General features: G+C 47.3%; 1 protein-coding gene across 5 annotated transcripts in view; it reads right to left on the bottom strand.

Annotated features, from left to right (window-relative positions):
* Positions 1–7406: 7406 nt before the first annotated feature.
* The window catches only part of TTBK1 (tau tubulin kinase 1), a 107423-nt gene continuing 92113 nt past the window's right edge, over positions 7407–22716 (bottom strand). For all 5 annotated transcript variants that reach the window (XM_048079022.2, XM_066993526.1, XM_066993524.1 and 2 more), the window contains 2 exons: positions 14979–16573; positions 7407–14548 (listed from right to left, as the gene is read on the bottom strand). In XM_048079022.2, the coding sequence (XP_047934979.1) occupies positions 14122–14548; positions 14979–16573 (2022 nt within the window). In that variant the 3' untranslated portion in view covers positions 7407–14121. The remainder of the gene's footprint in view (positions 14549–14978; positions 16574–22716) is intronic.

Genomic DNA, 22716 nt, shown 5'->3' on the forward strand with positions numbered 1-22716 from the left:
CCTTGGACTTTGAGACGTCACTGAAAAGTTGTCAAAAGTCACAGTAAAACTGTCCATTTGGGGTAGAGCCAAAGAAATCATCCCGTGTGCACACAGCACATCCATTTCAAGTGGACCCAGCACAAGGCACCTTCTCTTTTTAGAGCCCTTTCTTGTTGTTGTGGTTTTTGAGAGGGAGATCCACATTAGGAAAGGAGGCTGTGGGAATAGCCCCATGGAAGCACCATGATTTATGGTGTGGGGGTACCACACACTGCCTGCCTCTGAGGCACTGCAACAAGCTCTGTCTCATGTGAGCTGATCACCAGCTGGCCCAGCTGGACATGAAATAGGTCCCCAGGAGATCAGGGGTGACTCACTGTGTCCATGGGCACCGAAGCCTGCTTGCCGTGCATCAGCTGTGTGTTTTTAGCATGGCTTGTCTTAAGTCATGACCTCATGGGAGCAGGGAGTATGGAGAGGTGAGAGGATATCCAGAAGAGATAAGAGATGAAAGATTGGTCTCCAGATAGAGACCAATTGGATGGGAACCAATACAACAGCCCAAGAGTGAGGGACCTACAGCCCTTGACAGGACCAGAGGTACTGCTGCCACCACTACACAGGCCTTGCACCATGTTTCTTTCATCACCACCAGAAATAGGTTTCTTGAAGAGATGGGTCTTTAATTTGAATTTTCCACTCCTCATACGTTCTTAACCAGGAGCAGGGGCTCTTTACTCAGCCAGAGACGATTTTTTTTTGTTTGTTTTGAGTTATAGAAACAATGCCTAGAAAATGCAGCAACTGGGAAGATGCAGTAACAGCTGGCACAGCTTGCTTCACACAAACAACATGATTCATGAGCCAGAAACAAAAAAAATCCAGCAGCTCCAGGTAGCCCAGGCCTGCCAAAATTGCAAGGAGCTGCACAATCTCTTGCATGGCCAGCAGAGACCTGGATGGAGGATCACTGGCACTTAAAGACAAGACAGATGCAGCTCCCTGCCCCACAACTGGGCAGGCTTTGGAAAAGGGGTGAGATCAGGACAGGTTAAGCTGGGATCAGTGGGAGAGGGGGCTTTACCCTGACTCTCTCTTGAGGAGCCTGCAGGACCCTTCCCTCCAGGATTACAAGGCAAAGGACACCACGCTGTGACCTCAGGAGATCTTTGGTTGTCTCAGCAGCATTCCTGGCCATCCATGTTTAACTAACATGCTGACCCAGTCTTTGCTACAAAGCATTTCAGTGCTTATCCTGGGATGAGCGTGGGGGAAGCAAGCAGGAACGGAGCCAGGGCACCCAACAACACTGTCCCTCCAGAGTTACAGTTTAAGCTGAAGGAACTAAAGGGCAAATTGTTTTTCTTCACCACTGGTCTTCTAAGAGCAAGGAACAGGAACTCTCGTCGATATGCTCTTGCATATTTAAACTACAAAGCAGGTCTAGCCTCCTCGTCAGAAATGAGGTTACAGTTCGTTGCGCTGCAACTCCTGGGGCTCTCCTATTCATAGTGCAATTGCTAAAAACATACATTATTTGAGTGCTGTTTTTCTCCAACCCAAACACGTTCATTTAACCAGTCACCAGATACAGTTAATGATCACCATGTGTACAAACGCCATGACTATGCCCTACCACTTGGTTGATTAGACCCAGGACCTGCCTCAAATGGCTTGGACCTGCCTGGCAGCAGTGAGAGCAGACTGACTGCTCACATAAGAAACTGGAAAGAAGAGTTTGCTTTTTACTTCACATCTCTCTCTCTCTCTATATATATATTTTTCAGCAGTCTTTATTCTCCTTTTTAGAAGGCCAACTATTGGTAGAGAGGGAAGATTTTTAAATAGCCCAGTCATTAATGAGTTGGCTTATTATTTTTTTTTTTCCGGTTGCACTTTTGAAATGCAGCAAGGGAGTTGGTTTGCTCCTTTAGCAGTTAGGGCCACACCATGGGTAAGTCAATTGCTGCATAATAACTGGATGTCTGAACAGTTGTCGTGGGTTGGCATTTAAATGGCATTTTTCTCCTGTGGGAAACCTGAAGATTCTGAAGTGCTGCCTCCCCAAAATTATGCCTCACTGCCTTGAAAATACATGATACATGCAAGATTGCAATAGCAAGATAGTGCTTCCACCAGAGGCAATGACCAAGACTCCTCTCAGCCTCAGAGGGCAGAGGTGTCCCCATCTGACTGCAGCTCATTGCAGGCTGGGAGTCTACTTTTTCTATGATTTGCTCTTTGGACAGTGAGATCCTGTGGAGCTGGCCAAAGTCAGCTGAGATGGACTCTCCTCATGACACTGGCAGTGTCAGGCTAAAGAGCAGTGGTGTATCCGGATGCTCTTGGCAGGAGGTGTGTGCACCAGATTTTCTAGCTCAGCTGGAGAAAGCTGAGGATAGGCCAACAGAGGCCTCCTGATAATCTTTGCTTTTTGTTGGAAGAAAGTGGCTTTTGGCCATTCTGATTTGGTGTCACATTTGGTTAAGGAATCAGAGACACAGGTAGTGTTTACCTCTATCCTTCCAGTTGCATGGAATGATATTGGGAGAAACGGAACCAGCTTATCAATACCTGGTTGCAAGGCTGATATCACTTGGTATTATTTATTTATTTATTTATTTATGATCATGGGATGGTCTACACAACACCAGGCCTGCTGGTGCCTGATGGGATATAATTCTGTCAAAGGGGGAAATCCTTTCTTGCTCAAAAGCTTTAATGTGAAGCCACATGAGCCACTTCCTCATCTTCTGCCATGTGTGACCATCTGGGTCCATTCCACAGCCAGAGCTTGCGTCCTGCCTGTTCCCCAGCCAAACCCAGCAGCGCTGCTTTGTGACCCTTCCCACAGCCATTTTGTGGAACTATTTTCTTTGTGCTCCCATCTCACCAGTGCTGTTGAGAAACTGTAGCAGGGCAGAAATGCAGACTGAATTATTAGGCAGGGTTTTAAGGACAGAAGGACGAACCTGAACTATTCCTTCAAACAGGGAAAGACACATTAGGAAAGGGAAATCCATTGCCATTTGCAGAGGATAATCTTGTGTGAAGTAACACATTGACAGAGCTCAAGATACACACCTACTGGTTCAGACAGCAGCACAAGAAGGGGATGAGCCAGGAGCCGAGGGGACCCCAGCACTGGCCATATCCTCACCAACAGGGCCCAGTCCCCTATGGTCTCAGCGCAGCCAGCAGGAACCTGCGTCCATTCAGAGAGCCCAGTCTGGAGCACAAGGGTCTGGAGACAAGGCTACAAGGCAGGTCCAAGGGCCAGGGCTGGAGACAGGGATGCATCTAATGAGGCTCAAACGGGGATGGGGATGCAGGCCTGAGCTTAACTGGGCTCCTGGCCCATGGGCACAGGAGATGTGGGTGGCAGATGAAGCTGTGCAGTGCAATTAAGGCACATTAGTGCTCTCATGTCCCAATGGCAGGGTTTTACCTCAAAAAGACATGTAATGCTGTCTGGGGATCTTGGAGCAGAATATAGCACTGGCTGGAAAGCTTTTTTTGGAAATCCTGTGCAGACAGTAAAGGTGTGGGTGTGAAAGTATATGTAGTCATATGTTTTCTTCCACTGAAGCAGGAGCTGGGGTGAGTGGCTGCTGAGAGTGATTTGTATGTGATCACGGAGTGGGTGAAGCTAGGTCTAACGCCTGACCTGCTGGTGTTTCTTTGCCCATGTGGCTGTTTGCTCATCACATCCCAGTAACTCCACAGCTCTGATCAGCCCCCTCTTCTTGTCCTAGACCATTCCCAGCTGGCCATTCCCCCAAAGGAGCTAAAAAAAAAAAAAAAAAAAGTGTCCAGGGGAGCATCCTTTACCACACAGCACCAGACCTCCAGCAATAGGAACTACTCCTATTTCCTGCATATTTTATGCATTGATATTAGTGTTCCACCAATTATCTTCCTTCCTACCAACTGTCTTATTTAAATTTAAGCATCCCCTAGCTCCTATCTGGGGTGACTGAGACTTCAGTTTTGATTTTTCTGCCCTGTGTTTGAGTAGGGATCCTCTCCTTTTGAAATTTAATCAATACAGCAACAGTCGTTCTGACCCAGGCTTTGACTTCTTTAATCAATCAGAATCACACTCCATACTCTAGCAGCAGGCAGAAGTCTGGGAAAGACTGTAAGAACAAGGCAATTATCAAGTGGTACTTTGCAGATGATTTTCTTGCCTCCAGCCTATTCCTTGTTTGAGGATTCAGGCTCTGTGACAGCTCTTATTGGATGCTGTCATCCCAAACGGGATGCTCGATGTTTAGTTTTCAAATTACATCTAGGCTTTACATTAAAATTCTAACACAATTTTATTTTTAAATAATTCTACATGCCTGCAGACAGGTTGTATTGTGGTTTAGATGCAGTGCATGTCTTTACGTCTGTTCACCCCTGAAAACAAGTATCTGAGTTCCTAATTAATTTCTTTTCACACCCAATCTTCTGAGCCTTTCATTAAAACTTTGTACCCCTCGTTGGTCTGCCAGTTCATCTGTCCTGCCTGTAGCATTGACAGTACTTCAGAGAATGTGGCTGTAGGGATGCTGATCTTTAACCTCCTGCCTAACATCTTAAATGTTGCCGCCTACCCCTTCCTCCACCAGCCATACCCACACAGATGATAATCCCCAGCTCTTCATCATCCTCCAAGGGGCCACTGAGATTTCTTGTAATATCCCACCCAGACACATTTTAGCAATTTCCTTGAAGCTGTTGGCCTAGACGACCCTTTCTTGTGTCAGCTGTTCTGGTGTCCAGCCAAGTCCAGAGGCCCAGACTGAGAGTCTCTTCCCTGTTGTAGCTACTGTTTGAAATCAGAGGGTAGATGAGGGCAGGGCCAGGAACAACAGGCAGAACCTGCATTTCATAGAATCATGGAATGATCTAGGTTGGAAAAGACCTTCAAGATCATCAAGTCCAACCATCAACCTGACCTACCAAGTCCCATCACTAAACCATGTTTGTTAGTGCCACGTCCATGCATCTCTTGAATACCTCCAAGGACGGAGACTCCACCACTGCCCTGGGCAGCCCATTCCGATGCTTGACCAGCCTGACCATGAAGAAATTCTTCCTGATATTCAATCTAAATACCTTCTGGCACAACTTGAGGCCTTTTCCTCATGTCCTATCACTTGCCACCTGAGAAAAGAGACAGACACCCCCCTCACTGCAGCCTCTACTTGGGTGGTTGTGGGGAGGGATGAGGTCTTCCCTCAATCTACTTTTCTCCAGCCTAAACAACCTCAGCTCCCTCAGTTTCATTGCAGGGAAGGCTTCCCCTCAACCTGGGGTGAGCTCACCTTGTCTACACTGGGGCTTTTCTTATCTTGAAATATCTCCGTGTGGCTGCATTAGCCCCCTGAAACCCTTCCTCAACCTGTCCTGCTGGCAGCTGATGCAAGAGATTCCAAAATATTCTTCAATTTCCTGGTTGATCCTGCCCAACTTTAATTTTCATATGCCTGTTCCTGAAATGGACTTTAAGGAGCTTTGTAGATCTCAATGTTTCTTTCTATGGATTTAGATTCATTACTCAAACAAACTGTGTTTTCTTTTGGCTGTAGCAGAAAGAATAAAACCTGTTATCATAAGATCATCTTTCTGAGGCAGCACTTACTTTTTCTTCTTTTCTGTGATCTAACCAATTTTTCACAGTTCTTTAAAGCTGAGAAGAACTGCAGGTGTTCTCCTGTCAGAAAACACAGTGTGTTCAAAGGACACTAACCTTGCTGCTGCTCCTCGTTGTTCTTTATTTGGATTATGAAGGGCTGCTTTATCCCACCTTGGCTTAGATGTGTCCTAGGGCTCTGGTGGGACCAGCAGCTCTCACCTGTGAACTGTGCAGCTCAGTGTAAAGAATCGATGGGGAAATAATGTGTCTGGGGATATTTAGCTAAATGTCGTGTAAGATTAGCTATACAATAACAACAAAACCAACCAACCAAACAAAAAGCTACCATATTTGCCTAACAAAGCCAACTCCCATAAAATCACATTGACTGCTACAAATTATATTCTTAACCTGTGGTTTTTTATTATCCAAGACCCCAGACGAAGCACTCCTTTAGTGTGTTAGACCATAGTGACACTGGCTGAGGTATTTTGCCATGTACTAAAAAGTTTTGGAGAGGTATTTCAGCCCTAACCACAAAATCAAAAAACAGGACAAAGCAAATTTGAATTTCGTGCCCTCCCCACATCCTCCTGCTGCTGCCTGGGAGCACTAATGCCTCTTAATCACTATTTTAACCAGTGATTTGAGCCACATTTAGATTATTTTTAATGCCCAACCATCTTCATTGGATAGTGAGCACAATTCTTCCTGTCTGGGTCTTTTTTTGGTCATCATCCTTGTTGTTGTTGTTGCTGTTTTTTATTTATTCATGGAGCTGAATATTATTTTGCTATTTGTTCTCTGAAGAATCCAATCCCTATTTTGGCTGTGCTTGCTTTGTTTCTAGACCACAGAGTCTCTGCAATCCATATCGGGGGCAGATCGACTTCCTTTGCTCACTTTTTGCTGCAGTGAGTAAATCATTTGATTGCATTTACTGTGTCTTTCATGATACGTGTTAATGAAAGGGACTTGTTGGCCTCCTTCTCACTCCTTGGGGATGGTAAGGTGGGAGTCAATGGGGAGAGAGTTTCCTGGGAGCATCTTCCACAGGAGCAGCTCCTGCCTTGGGGTGACCCATGCTGGAGTGTGGGCAGGGATGGAGAGTCCCCAGCATCAACAGAGATGGGTGAGCAGGTACTAGCCTGGATCCACAAGGAGACCTAAAGATATATTTTTCTCAGGACTTGGGTATAGGGCAGATAGTGGGCTGCAAGACAGGGAGCCTTTTGAGAAAAACAGTGAGAGCAAGCAAGAAAAGGAAGACCTGCCTTGTAGCTACACAGTTAGCCAGACGGAAAGCTATTTACAAATGGTTTGCTACTCCTTCTTATCTAGCAGCTCTGGGTTTCCTTTTATTTTGTTCTGGAGGTGGAAGTCCTTCTCATGCTGTTGGCTTGCTGTTGGACCAGCCAACCGTGGGTCCCACCGTGGGTCCTGCAAGCAACTGCACAAATGTGCTCATTACTGAAATGTGGGAATGCTCCAGGACGTGTTTTTGGGCTTGGTCCCAGCCTCTTGCAGTGAGGCAGGTCCAACACACTCACCTCCTTGCGGAGTGTGAGCAACCGAGGAGTTGATGATGTAGGAAAAAATAATATACCTTGTGGGGAGATTTTATGGCAACCTGGGACGCTGTGGTTGCAGTAGGAGAGGTCAGAGAAGCAATGGGAGCCCCAGTTGCCACACAACTGGAATGAAACCCAAGCACAACTGCAGCAAAGACCCTTTGCCAAAAAATCAGGTAGTATTTCTGCTTCGCGTGGCAACACCAATGAATGGGAGAAGACACTGATGAAAAGGTAGACAGGCTTTTAATGGCATGATCAAGAAACCCCCTTTTAATAACAAATCTAATGACAACTGTGTCTGGTATGAACAAGAAATGGCATCATCATTTATTTTTTTTTTTTTAAGACGTGATCTGAAGTTATGACAAATGCCGGGTGGATCTGTACACAGACAGGGCCTCTGTGATGCATGCCAGATTTTATGGCCAAGAAATTTGCCATGCAGTTGAACCGGATTGTGGTTCCTGGTCGGAGTTGTACATTCTGTTTGCAGTGTGTAAACATTCTCGAGCTGCTTTCCTAATGAATGCAAAGGAGATATGTAGAGAGATTTAGCCTTGGGACCCAGTCGCATTCCCAGACAGTACCAAGGAGCAAGAGTCCTGTCTCCAGGCCAAAAGACTTTGTCGGACTGTGTCAAGAGGTGAAGGAAAACAACATCGGTGCGCCAGCTATGATGTCTGAGTGTAGAGTCCCAGGGTAATGTGTTAAAAGGAGATATACAAAATCATCTGCGTTTCCAGCTCCAATTCCCATCTGGAGAAGAAGCGGCCCAGGTCCCACACGACAGCAGTGTCACTGACACTGGTTTTCACACACGGACTGGTTTTACACGTGGACGCCTCGCCTAGCCCCCATGTTCTGCAGAGCTCTTCACACCACCTGCAGATGCCAGCCTGAGAACCTCTGCCTTGGCACCCCAGCAGCCATTTACCCGAGTGCCACGCAGACAGCAGCCCCTGCCTCCCTCAGCGACCCCGTGCCAGGTCTCTCTGCACCCAGGGCAGCGGCAATGCAAGGCAAGCCAGAGGCAGAGCAGGTGCTGGCAAGGCCATGCTGATGGCAGCACAGCAGTGCCCTCACCAGCGTGAACATCTCACCTCTGCAGCCTGCTCTGATCTAAGAGGAGGTGCTCACACCTCACTCCCCACCAGGAACCTACCCATGGATTTGCTGTGGTAGCTCCCTTCCTGCTGTCTTAATGTCAGCTGGCTCTGCTATTACCATCAGCATGGTCTCAGCCCTTCGGAGATCAGCGAGAGGCTGAGGAAGAGCAAAAAAAACATTCAGGGTTCTGCAGAAGACCTTGGGGGCCAGCAAGCAGGGAGTCCGTGGGCTCCCACCCTGCTCTCAGTGATACTGGCACATAAAACAGGAGGAAAGAGCCTTGGAGCAGCTGGCAAATGGATGGTGGTGGCAGATGCCCAGCTGGTCCCTGTGTGCTTTGTGAAACCAGCCTATTGCAGATGGAGCACGGGCCAGTTAAGCCAGAAGAAGCTTGTTCGAAACCAAACTCGTCAGGTCCACAAAGGGACTGGTACTGTGTTCACAGGATTAATTTAACTGCAGTTTATTGATGTGTGGAGCAAGGCCTCGGGTGGGCATCAGTGTCTGTGCACATGGAGTAGTGGTGGGATCATGCCACGGGACAGTAAACTATACAGGGAAGGAAGAGGTGTGCTAAGGGACCATTGAGCTACTGCTGGAGCTGGTCAGGCTGTAAGGAGATGTTTAGCCATCTTCTGACAGAGAATCTACGCTGAGAAAATACCTCTGTGTTGGAAAGGAGAAACATCAAAGATATCCTTGCCCCACCACAACTTGCTTTGGATCGAAGCATGCCATTAGCACACAACACCATGCTTGTGTTAGCGAAGGGCCACCACCCAAGCAGTCTCCAGACCCAGATCCACGCCACACAGAGGTGTGTGGCAGTCCACTGGTTATTACAACTCCGATGGCAGGCATGAGGGCTGCCCACCGTACAAGGCGGTGTGTTTTGGCCCCTGGTTCATGGAGCCTCACTCGCTCAGCGGGGTGCCCTGTGTCGCCACCCATGTCACCGCACGCAGCGCACAGTCCCGCACACTCTGGAAGTCATGTAGCACCAGGGCACTTCTTTGAGGGTACCAGGATCCTTTTCAACCTTTAGCCACTATATATAATGGACACTACTTATATTATATCGTTATAATTTTATATATATTTATATATATATATTATAATACTCTCTACTTAGAAAGGGCAAGCAAAGTGTCCTGCCTCTCACAACTTCCAAGCACAACTCAGAGATGCCTGTGACCGAAACACGTTTTGCACCAAGACAAGCAGAAGTGTATGTGCTGCCAACCAAATTCAGTTTAGCGTCTCCATCACGTGTTTACGCCCTTCCACAGCATTAGACTGATGGGCACCATCAGTCTTTTTGCTCCCTCTGCCCATATAACCTGTCATCATGCTGCTGTAGTGCTGAGAACTGTCTTTCAGATCCACCACTTAGCACACTCTCCCATACCCCAGTGTCTCTGTAAATGCCTCCTGGACAGACAGCAGCCATTGACTCATTTTTAGCAGCCTGCATCCCATCTTCTCAGCTGGCATGCAAGAAAGCAGGCAGGACCTTTGCAGACCCCAGCAAAGCGAAAACTCTCAGCAGAGTGTTTGCTGCATCTCTCAATACCAGGTAGACTCAAAGACACTTTTGTTCCCAGCACGCACAAAACCCCACAAAGCTCAACTTTGGGCATACTCCTGAGCAAATCCAAACCATCCCTGCCACCCACACACATGCACACACAGGCACAAGCACGGTGGCGAGCTGTTCCAGGAGTCCCCTCAAAACTCACAGCCATGTGCAGCTGGCCAGGACAGACCCTGCAGCAAACACACCAACAGGGAACCACGTGGTGTCAGGCTGCTTCCAGAAATCCCCACAAATGTGGAAAAGTGTTGGGAAGTCTGCTTCTCCTCCCCCAACTCCAAGCACATTTGTTTATTTTTCCTAGAGATTTCCTCTGGTCTGGTCAGCTGGATCTTCTCTGCTTTAATTGCTGCACACTACCAGCGGTGTTTGAGCAGCCCTACGTGTCCTTGAGGCTCGGCAGAGCCCGTGCACCATGTTCCATGGCAGGGAACAGCAGGGCCATGCCTTTCCTGCCTTTTGGGGATGTAACAGGGCACCGTGTCCTTCAGGGCTAGAGAGAGGCTGGATTGTCTGCTTTCCCCCTCAGCCAGCTAACTTTTCCCTAACACAACAGGCTGAGTTCCCTCCAAACATATCTGCTGCGTTTGGCCGCTGGGACCACGCTCACCTTTGAAGGGCAGAACTTTGGACATCAAAGTGAAGAGATCCAGAGCAGCTTCTGCATGGCAGAGGCTTTCCTGAGCATCTCTGCTGACACCTGGAACAGGGAGCAAGCATTCTGGTTTTGGCTGGGATAGAGTTATTTTTCTTCATAGAGGCTCATACTATGCTATCTTTTGGATTTGTGATGAAAACAGTGTTGGTAACACACTGATGTTTTAGTTGTTGCAGAGCAGTGCTACCAATGAAGGCTGCCCTGCCAGCGAGGAGGCTGGGGGTGCCCCAGGAGCTGGGAGGGGACAGAACCAGGGCAGCTGGCCCAGAGCAACCAAAGGGATATTCCACACTGTATGGCGTCATGCTGAACGATAAAACTGGGGAGGAAATAAGGAAGAGGAGGTGAAGACCAGAGCTATGGCATTTATCTTCCCAAGAAACTATTCCGTGTGATGGACCCTGCTTTCCTGGAGATGGCTGAGCATCTGCCTGATGATGGGAAGTAGTGAATGAATTCCTAACCCTGCGGGGTTAACCCAAACCAGCAAGCCACCAAATCCTGGAGCACGTGCTGGTGCTCCCAGATCTCTCTGGATCCAGCTGCACCATCAGCCCAGCCCTGTCAAACAGCACGAGGAAAGGCTGTTATCTTCTGTGCTGGAAACCTTTCACTGACTTTCTGAAACCTGTGGGACCTCTCTGGTGGCTCTCCAACATGTGGCATGTGTCTTGCATGATGGGGAAATGACTGTACCATACCAGGGAGCTGTCACCAGCATCCTGCCTACTACTCGTGGTTGGGTCATGGTAGGAAGACCTCTTAGAAGACACGTAGGTTTCTCAGAAAACCTTTTAATAATAAAAAGTCACCACATTCCTGTGAAAGATTTTGCTGGATAGTCAATTCACAACTAAAAGCTTGCCCAGTTTCTTCACCTGCCATTCTCAGCTACTCAGTCTTTCCTACTTTCATGTGCTAGATAGATTTCTGCCCTGGAGCTTCCTCCCTGACATGGGTATAGCTGGGCCATGGACAACTCTAATTTAAACTTTCTCTTGAACAAATACAATGATTGTGCTTCATTGGCCTCCCATGATAAGGCAGGTTTGCTAATCCTATAAATAGTCCTATAGCACTCTTTTCAAGCTCTTTCAATGTCTTTTTGGCATGTGTATGTAAGACCTGGATGGAGCATCTGGTAATGGCTTTGCTGACAAAGTCTTACCATCTAAGCACTCCAAAATGAATGGTCTCTTGACAAAACAATAGGAGTGTCATTACCATTTGTATTTCCAGAAAGAATCTGTATGTTTGGGTTTATTCTGTTTTCTGGTTTCAAAACACGTGGGGCATATTTAGGCCCTAGTTGGACCAACACTTCAAACTCACATGAAGTCATCGTGCCCCCAGAAGAAGTGGATGCACTCTCTGTCCTCTCCTTCCTCCACTTCTGGCAGAAGTGTTTGTGTGACCAAAGGCTGAACCTGACTGATGAACAGGTGAAAACTAAACCAGCAAGCCAGAGTGCCTGTTGTCCCACTGGATCCGTGTTTCCAGCCATTTCACCAAACTGCTGCCCCAGCATCAGGTGTGACAGTGCAAAAAGCAGCTGGAACTTGGAGGGACCTCTGCCATTGTTGGCAAAGATAGCTCAGTCCATCAAACCACAATCTGGGTGTGGAGTTCCCAATGCTTCTCTTCAGAGATGAGAGCTGGGATGTGTTTTTAGACTAGAAGCTATGCTTCTTACTCTACAAGGGCGAACAACTTTTAAGGAGAACAACAAACATTTTGAGCTGTATAAAATAAATTCCTAGTGTTGCCAACACTGAAACTGTTGTGTAAAGAGGTAATTCCCATCACCTATTTCTAGGCATTTCCCTCTTCAGATGTTCAAGGAGTGCCCTGTTCTCCCAGCCACCCCATGACAGCTCTCACGCTCCACGCTTTCCAGAGCAGTTCCTGTAGATGTGAACAACTTCAGGATTCCTTGGAGTTGATGGCCATGAATGTGGCTATTTGTATATGTGTTCAATGAATCAAGGTTATTACCATCCAGATTCCTCCATCAAGCTTTTTTGTCTGCAAATATTTACTGACGCTGCTAGTTGCAGCTGCAGGTATGGGTGGGCAGAACATCCGCATTTTTGTTCTGCCTCATGCAAAACCTCTTTTAGGCATGACAATGGAGTGAAGCCCAAACTATTTGGGTCTGGAGTGTTTCCCCCTGTGCGGCGAGGGGAAAATTTTGTGACTACTTCAAGATCTCATCAGGCTCAGACAGGTAGCAATCCTCCTGGCTCGAATTTTCAAACCTTCCTAATTAGTTGGGGGGCTAAAAAGTTGGTGCATAATTCTAAGTGAGAGCTAAGCTTCTGCTCTGATAACATTATTTGAAGAGCACAGCCCTTGCTTTTGTATTCACATTGTTAGTTCTAACGCAACGTGTGGAAGAGCTGAGCACCGAGAAAGAGAAAGACATAAACCCGATCTCCCCATTAGAAATGCACGAGATACCCACGGTGTACCAGCAAACCTCTCCTTGCAAAGCAGCAGCTTTTGAATATACTACAAGATAATTATTTCCCACCCTGCTGTGTAGGGGAACTTTCAACCACAGTGCCAAAATTCACAAACACCAAGAGCGTGAACAATAAAGCACAAGGAATTTAGGTGCAGAGGGCACCCGAGCTGAAGGCATCCAGTGACTATTCACATCTTCAGGATGGAGCTGTGTCTGGTGGACTACAGAACTGCAGCACCAACCACACTTCGGTTGAGAGGAACCACCCGTGTTGGGAGATGTGGTCTCCGCAGGTCACAGTTCGGTATTTGAGACAGAAGCAGCTGCAGTGTGCTCTCTTCCACATCAATTAGCAAGCGCTCTTGATTTCCCAGCAAGCTGCCAATACTTCCACCTAAATACCTGCCACACAGGCATCTGCAGAAACAGACTGCCTCCTCTGTGGGACATACTGGAGCAGGTAGGAGGATCCAGCAAGACCTGCCTGTCTCCCCCTCCTGTCTGCAGAGGCACCTCTGGAAAGGAGAGGAAAACCCCCTCCACCCCTCTCCTGCTCCTCTCCTCTCAGCTCACAACGACACACCCATCACCCTTGGCTGAGCTGGTGACAATCCTTTGCTTACACGGGTGGCAGGAGGTGAGCCAACACTCAGGTGCTGGCAGCCAAGGCTGGTGTTCTCCAGCAAAGAGAGAGGAGGGAGCTGCTTGCAGGACAGGAGCCTTCCTCCCCAGCAGGCCTTGCTCTCATCACCTCTGCTCCTCTTTCCGAAGCCAGGGTCGGTATTGGCGACTGGTATTGCTAACAGAGAGAGGGGAATGCCTAGGGAGAGGGGAGGGTCAGGCACTAGGCAGGCTGCCTGGGTCGCTGCTTGGTGCTGTGCATTAGCAAGCGTGAGCTGCGGACTGGATGTTTCCCTCGAAGAAGGCTCCGTGGCTCAGAGGCTCTCAGGCCCGTGGGAGCTGATTGCGACGGTGTGGGGGGAGAGTGAGTGAAGCATTGAAGTACAGCTACTGCTATACACTCGTGGTTCCGGCATGGAAGGCTGTGCTGCAGCATCTCAAGTGTATACTATATGCAGAAGTTACCCAGTCTGTCGGGTTGGCAGAAGATCATTATCTGGCAGCTGCCTTACTTTCCGGGGACACCTGCTTTCCTTTGGTTGCTGGACTCTGAGTCTGGGTTTTTCCTCTTTGACGTTTTTTGGCCACACCAGGAGAGGGCAGGGAGTCTCCTGTTGGCCCCAGGGCCTGAGCTTGGGGCTGAGGTCGGGGGGAAGGTGGAACTCGCTGAAGAGCAGTCCCTGGCTTATGCTGCCGGCAGGGAGAAGGACTTTCCTTCCGAGGCAGCAACTGGCTTCTGGGGGAAGCACTGGGGTTTTTTGAAGGAAGAACAGGGCTCCGAGGGGATGCACAACTGGACCTCCGTGAGCTGCTCCGTGGAGGAAGAGAAGTGGAACTTGGTGAAGGAGGAAGCCGACTTTGTGTCTGTGTTGTTCGGCAATCGTTTGGGACATTTCCAGCTGGTCTCTGTGCCTGAAGCCTGCAAGGAAAGAGAAGAGTGGGGGATGAAGAGGAATTTCTGCAAGGATCTCTGGGCAGCTAAACGCAATAGCCAGGCCAAGTGCCCCTATGGAGTCAAGGCCATGGTAAACATGCTGCAGGACTGAGAGCTCAACAAAGGAGGGATCTGCTATTAGCAGCATCAGACCAAATAAAAGAGCTCATGGAAGGGAAGAAAGCTTCAAAGCCAGGGCAAGTGAAGAGGGGCTTGGCCTTTTGGCCAGAATCAGCCAAAGACGACAACAGAGATGGGAATGTCAGACGTCAGTGAGCTGAAATGACTGTAAGAAACAGGAATGGACCATTCATTCAAGCCAAGTGAAGGGTAAAGGAGTGGGAGGTGAGCAAATCCCCCACTGTGATTCCTTAACAAGTCCAATATCTTGCATTGCTCAGCGTTTCAGGCTTACCTGTGGGCAACAGCTGCATCCTGTGGGGAGCTACACAGCACTGCCATCGCCACGGCTGTGGAGCTCTCAGCCTTCATTGCCTCTAGCGGTGTTTTCACTGGCGTGATGGGCCGAGGAATTCTGCTCTTTGTGCTTATGAGTTTCTCTTCTTTCCCCAGGAGGCCAGCCTTCTCCTTCCCTGCCTTTCGTGGGATGGAGTCATCAGAGTCATGGGTGTCCTCCTCAGAACCGGTGGCTGACAGGGTTTCTGAGGCCCGCCGCCTCTCATCGCTGGAGGATGCTGAGGAGGACGCCCCTGAGGCCAGCCTAAGGAGGCGGTTTTGCCTCTTCTCCATCACGAGACGAGCCAAGTCAGGTTGCTTTGCCCTCTTATAAAGCCTCTCTTTGGCTGAGAGTGAAGTTGAAAGATCTGAGCCGGTGTCCTCCTCGGAGAACAAAATGGGTATCCGACTTCTATACCTAGAGCCCAGAGGTCTCCTGGGACCCTGCTGTGGTGTGTCCAGGAGGATCTCTGCTGGCTTAAGGTGTTCTGTTACTGATGCTGACTTCTCAAGGTCAGGCTCCTTTGTGACAACCTTAGCAGGCTCTTCCAAATCCAGTGAGAGCGCTACTTTGTCTGAGGACTCTGGCTTGTCCTCAGGAGGCTTTGCTACGCCATTGGGAATGGCCAGCTGCTCTCCCACCGTCTCCGAGGTGATTTCAACGTGATTAGCCGAAAGTGCACAGCTCTCTGTCTCTGCCCCTTCTAGCCCCGAATGGATGCTTCCATTCTCTACCAGCACCAGGTTATCTTCCATCTCCTCTTCAATAATCACCTCTTCAAACTGGCCCGGAGGGCAGTACTCCTCGTGCCTCATCAGCTGGCCGCTGGAAGACATGACATTTAAGTGGGTCTTTTCAGCTATATGAACAAATGTGCGCTCAACTTTGGTAAATGGGGAAGAAGCTGTAGCCACTGCCACGGGAGGCTTTGGTTCAGATTTAAGGACTGAGGACAGGGTCCCTGGCTCAGATACATCTAGTTGGCTACCCATCGGCTGCGGCCGCTCGCTCTGAGGTGTCAGTGCAGCAAGAGTCCCCAGATCAACTTCTGGAGCCAAGTCTGTGGTCACCGGGGACTTTTTCAGATCACCTGGTGAAAACAGCACTAGTGTTTTCGAGCCTTCCTCCAGTTCCAGGTCCCCATCAGCCGTGGAAGCTCGACCCTTGGATCCCTTCTGGTCATCGGCCAGGAGTGTGGATGGTGCACACTCCTGGCTGCGCTCTGTGCTTTTTTGACTCAGGTCACTGCTGGAACCACTATGCATGTCAATCTCATCCCCTTCCTCCTCTGCTTCCTCCTCATCTTCTTCTTCCTCCTCGTCTTCTTCCTCATCTTCTTCCTCCTCCTCTTTTCCATTCATTTCCAGATAAGGTTCCAGGGGTTTGCAAGGAGCAGTCAAGACAACATTTGAGAAATCAACTCTCTTTATCCGCTGGGATACTTTAGGCTTCTCCCAGTAGTCTGACACATCTTTTCTGAAGTCTTGATAAGGCAAACTTAAAGGCACCGCCTTGGGCAGACCATTCATTTCAAATGACTTCAGTGTATATGCCTGCCAGAAAACAAATAGGACAAAAGAAAAAGGTTAATATTCAGACCTGTCACTGGCACAAACGTCATCAGCATCAACAACAGTGGGAAGCGTCAGTGGAAATCATCTAGGCCATTATGATTCCAAAATACATGTTGGAGCAGTGATAACTCCGTTATTAGATTAGTACCAACCTTAGGAAGGAGAGATTCACAAAGACACTTATCAAGAAAGGCAAAAAAATACATGCCCGAGGAGTTTCTTTGTTAGCAGTCATTAACTTGGACTAGAAAGTCCTCTTTGCAAGCAGTTCTTCAGGATTTTTTCATATCTCCCAATCTTCCTCAGTACTTACCCATTTATATCAGCACTTATATATTTATTTCAGTACTGATATATTCACTCCTTCCTTACTAGAACCATTCAGCAACTCTCTTTTATGCCCAGACCACAGTGAGCTCAAGGACCCCCCTCTGGGGTAGATACGTTTCCTAACCACTTCAGAGTACCATCCAACGTTGTCCCACAGCAATAACCTTTGTAGCTCTTCTGTGCTCCCCTGCTGTGCTATCCATCTCTCCCTTCCGCTTCCCTTTTATGTCCAGCAACTTCTAATTCTGTCTTCTACAGGCGTCTGTTTTCATTAAAATGACCAGCCAGTAAGTCACGAATGCTGACATATAAAGTACCTTTATTAGGTTCTGGTGTGTCCAACCACTAAAAACAATGGAGAACTGAACTGTTGGTGGAGACATGTATTCTTCAAGCTGCAGTCTGTAGAGGGGTGACTGCTCATAAGGCTACAGGAGTAGACTGTGAAATGTTTGAAAATAAAACTAGTAGAAAAGCAACAGTTCACACACACACTCTTGACTGAACAAGCAAAAAAAGGACAAAATAAATAGGAAATGCTTATCCAAGTTTAGTCTAATTAACAATTGTTTGTAAATGAAAATCATAGTAGCAACACTCTTCAGAACGGATTTTTTTAAAGATATTTAGGTGACCTCTTTTCTCTAGAGAATTAAAAACCCTCATGTCTTTTTACTCCAATGCCACAACTTCAATTTGCACTGAAAATCTCCTTGTTACATCTCTCGTAATAATTGTGCCTGAAAAAATGTAAGATCTTTATGCTCACATGGAACAGGGACATGTCAAAGAGATTTGTGGGCAGCTCTGAGCAGTTATGCATGGTGATAGATTGTTCTTTCAAAATGAAGAAGGCACTCGTTCTTCAGTACTCCTGGATTCATTTGTATTTTGGTTGTTTCCTCATTTCTCCTTAACCATTGACAAAACCTGCCCGCTGCTGCCTTCATTTTTCTATCTATCTTATAAAATAAATCACAGGCTGGCTTTGGCAATGCCTTTGGAGTCCAAAGCTTATTAGAAGCCTGGCCCTGAGGATGGCCCTGTATTAACCAGATTTGGGCTGTTATTGATTCACTCTACCTTTTGTATCAGGTTGGCAGATGTGGAACTTTGCCTGTTTAGATGGACCTACCACAGTTTGCAAAGGAAATTACCCGCTAGGCTTCCTCCCTCTTTTTCTCCAAGGCACTTCCTGGAAATTAATCCATTTGGAGCCCAAGGTTGGATTTGTCCCATTGGCTAGAGTTGCTCTTCCCAAGAAATACACCCACTGTACAAATCTGCTTATCCCTGGAGTCCTGATCAAGCAGGCATGCTTCCCCAGCTTTGGGACTGGACCCAAACAAAGAAGCCATGACCAACGTCTTGCTTTGTGCTGAGTTTCCCACTGGAAAGGGAACTCCGTCTCCAACAGCAGGTCACCTGCTGCTCCACTTCACCCTGCTGTGGTTGATGGTACACTTGGGGGATCTTATCAACTTTTGATATTCATCTTATTCTCTGTTTGAAGCTAATATCTCAGCAGCCCTGCAGGAACATCAGCACACCCAATGTGCACACAGCTATCATACTGTTTTAGTATTCTCAGTCCTGTCTCCAGCAACCCCTCTTTTTTCAACCAATCTTTCTTTTGCAAGACATCAGAAGTTTTTCTGAGGTAATTTATATATATCTAAAATATAGCAAACCAAGCAAAAAGGTATGACCCTGAGCTGAATAGCACAACATTGCTGTAATATGAATTACAGCTCTTGCCCTCTTCTGCTCTGGTTATCCTTTGCTATCGTTGAGTCATGCTGCAGATACATTACCAACCTCCACATACTTCCACCTCTGCCTGTACAAATTCCTTGTGGTATTCAGCAAATGGACTGACTGCCTTTCTGTCTGTCATTTCATTTTCTCTGTGTATTTTCTTTTGCCCTGCTTGGACACTGCAGTGATACAACACTGATTGTTTGGTTTCTGCCTACCTTTGGCAGACTTGGACTATTTAACCTATTGCATGCACTACCCAAACACTGGCAAAATTAATTCCTCAAAGCATCCTGAGACTGTGGTTATTTTGTCACTGCAAACCCATCATGGAGAAAATCCAAACAGCATAAATATGCCAAAAATGAAAGACAAAAGTTATCCACAACCCCAAGGAAAAGAGATGTTGTTGAAATGAGTCTTGGGTCAAATATTAGTTTAACACGTATTTTCTTACCTTCACTACTATCATCATCTGAAGCTGTTAACAAGGAAGACAGTCCCAGGGCATCAAAGTCTGAGACTGTGTTCACTGTTGAGTTAATATGATCAGCATCTACCTGCAAGCAACCATGCTGCTGAACAGGCTGTTCCTGGTCTGAAGCCCTCAACAGAGAGGGTTGTGTCCTCTCTTGACATACAGCACGTGTCTTTTGCGCTACTGCACACTCACTTGCTCTAGGACCGTTCCTCAGGGGCTGGAGTAGAACTTTTCTGCTCTGCTGTACCAATGGGGAGGACTTGGAGGCGGATACTGGAAGGTCAGGACTAGAGACGCTTAGCTTATGTCTCAAATCTGTAGAATAACAAAGATGTATGGAATCTCTGAAGGTCTCTGCTCCAATCACACCTCAAAGCAAGAGCAACTTAGAGCTGGCTACTCTGGGCCTTTTCCAGCTGAGTTTTGAGTATCTCCAAGGATGAAGGTCCCACAGCCTCTTTGGGACCCTGTCCAAGTGTTTGACAATCTTCAGGGTGATTTTTTTTCTTTACATCTAATTCCTATATCTAATCTTTCTTTTGTGCAATTTTTGTCCAATGCATCATGACCTTTCACTGTGCACCTCTGAGAAGAATCTAGCACCATCCTCTCATTGGGTAGTTCAAGAAAAAATAAGATCCTGCCCCAATTCTTCTCCTTTTAAGGCCGAACAAATGCAGCTCTTTCAGCCTCTCCTTGTATGTCCTACCTCTCTGATTCCTAACCATGCTGGTGGCTCTCTGCTAAGCTCACTCCACTGTGTCAAGATCTTTTACTGGGGAGCCCCAGCCTGGGTACTGTACTCTAGATCAGATCTCACAAGTGCCTAACAGAAATAATTGCTTCCCTCACCCTACTGGTGCACTCCTACTAATACAGGCCAGGATGATGTTTGCTTTCTTTGCTAGCAGGGCTCCTCTGCTGAGACCTGTTCAGCTTGCAGAATGTTCAGGTCCTCTCACGAAGATGTTCTGTGGAGTTGCCACCAGCCAGGACTGTCCTGTTGGATGGGGTACTACTGCTACTGAGACTGTGCATGAGCAGAGCTATGCTGGAGCTGGCTCTATCTGGGTCAAAAGGACTTGCTTTGCTCCGGCACACTCTGATCTCTGCCTATGCTGCTCCCTTTTTCAGAAGACATATTGACTGTCCTTGGACAGTCAACTGTTTTTTCCCACCTCCTTGGGCTAAGATCTTCAATCCTGACTTTCTTATAACTTGTCAGTTGCCCGGGAATGCGTACGGCAGTATGTGGATGTATCCAAGTGTGTGTTCCCCACAAAGTCTGCACATTTTACCTCTTAAACACTCTTGTCTCTCCATCAAACCTTACTGCATGTAAATCAAATTTGGCTGGTTATTTTGGGTAGCGATATGTATTTGGGAGGTAGCAAATATCCCTGCTTTGCGCAGAGGACAGTTAGAATATAGAGGGGAGGTCTCTCTTTTTCAGGAGAGAAAAAGACCTACCTGCTGGCATTTGGCAGAGGCAGAACCAGCCCCTTGAAGACCATCTCTCCCTGTGCTCATGAATAGCCAAGCAGAGTCTGGGGCTTTGTATTTACTGTAAACTGTTAGGGGTTCAAATTTGCAGGATGACTGGCACTGGGAAAACCTCAGAGGAGACTGACATCACCCAATACAGGCTGCAAAGGTCCTACAGCCCGGTGATGTTGCAAATACTGCAAAAATCAGCAAAGATGCAGTTTCCACTTTGTGACTGGGAATGTAGCCAGACGTCCTTCGCAGGACAGCAGCACGGAGAGGACTCACACCAGTGTGTTCAGAAGCAGTACTGGCATCCAGCTCGTTAATACGCTCTCATAGCCATCTTGCCCCATTCCAAGGCGCGCACACACTCTGTGCAGGTCCCTACAACAATGAAGAGTGATGACAGCGCCTGTTCTGCCTGAGTTACCTTCTGGTGATCTCAGGAATCATGAGGGCATGGAGAAGAGACCCCATAACTTGCCTGTGCGCATGTCCCCACAGCGCAGCAGTCTCTGGCATGGCACAGAGTGGGTCCAGTGTCCATGAGAAAAAACAAACAAAAACCAAAAACCTGCTTGCCTGAGCACATCTGCGTTGATGTGGGGGAGAGGGAACATTTTCCTCTGGGAGCCTCATCAGTTTTCCATTAGACTGTAGGATGGGTGGCAGGGGGGGGCTTGCTACCCCCCTTCCATCTCTTGGTTTTAAACAGTTTAAGTGAAATAATTTGTGAAAGAAACAGATAGAGGAAAAATAGTGCTGTGATATGACTGGATGCAAAGCAGTGAAATTAGTGCTAGCCTACAGTTACATAAATAGAAGTCACAATGTGGCCTTCCCAAAGTGCATGAAATACATCTCCAACAGTAACAAGACCTCGTTTCTATTCCCAGATTGGACTTAACTGAGAGTTTTCAGTCGTTACATTGGTAAATGATAATTAAACTCTCCCTGTTCTAACAGAGCTCCTCTACCTCCTGCCCATGCTCCCGTGTACCCAAGGATGAGCAGGGGACACCTTCCCAGAGCTGGAAAGCAAGGGGAGTAGAAAAGCAAAGCGAGAAAGCAAACAAAAAACCCAGCCAACACCAAGATGCTGCCTTTGATTCTTTAATAAGGTTTTGGTAGTATACAAGCTCTTTTTTTTCTTTTTTTTTTCCGATTGTCTGGATTAACATACATGGATTTAAAAAAGGCACAAAATCCATTGCACAGCTTCTGTTTTGTTTGTTTTTGATGACATTGCCTGTTCATTGTGGTTTCAAGTGTAGGATTTTACAGTACTTTGCAGCATTTACAGCATGGTCTACATACAGGTAATCAATGCATGCTTTTATACAGGAGACAGAATTCAAATTCTCTCTCAGTATGTCTATATACACAATAATACAGTGTTTTTTTCTTCTGAAAAAAGCTTTAAATCGGTCTTGCATGCTCGGTGTGCCAGAAGAATTAGTGCAAGCATATATTACAGTGTTATTGCAGTACAAAAAGGGGTTGACATTAGGCTCTAAAGGGATTAGATACAGGAAGAATAAAAAGACTCAAGGAAAACAAGCTTTGGATCCCTTTAGTCAACTACGTCCTTCCAAATCGATCCCTACTCAGTACCACCTTTAAAGCTACAGCAGCCGCTTCTTCTCCATCTCCCTGCTGCCCTCCCCCTGAGATGAGCTTCCACAGCTTCTTCATACCTTCTGTCCCTAGCAATTGATGAGGACTTCTGGCAACTCGAGGAAGCCCTTCTGCTGCGCCTCCTAATGCTGGAGACCTGCATAAAGGGGACTTTCCTGAGATCCGCTGCTTCAAGCAAACTCAAGTCCCAGCGGATGAAGTTTCTCAAACAAACCAGGAAGTACAACAGGTTACCTACAGGTTTCATCTCCTCTCAGTAGAAATGACTACAGAAACCCAAATTCACCTCCTAATTGAAAATCAGTGGTTAAATACGGTTTGGACTCTCTCCTGCTTAGCAGCAACTGAAGTCTAACAGGTGACACAAGGTAATGCAAAGGAAGGATATGCTGGTCCCTGAGATTCTTCATGGGAGCTGAAAAGTCCA

This window comes from Anser cygnoides, chromosome 3 (assembly GCF_040182565.1).
Source record: "Anser cygnoides isolate HZ-2024a breed goose chromosome 3, Taihu_goose_T2T_genome, whole genome shotgun sequence".
Lineage (NCBI taxonomy): Eukaryota > Metazoa > Chordata > Aves > Anseriformes > Anatidae > Anser > Anser cygnoides.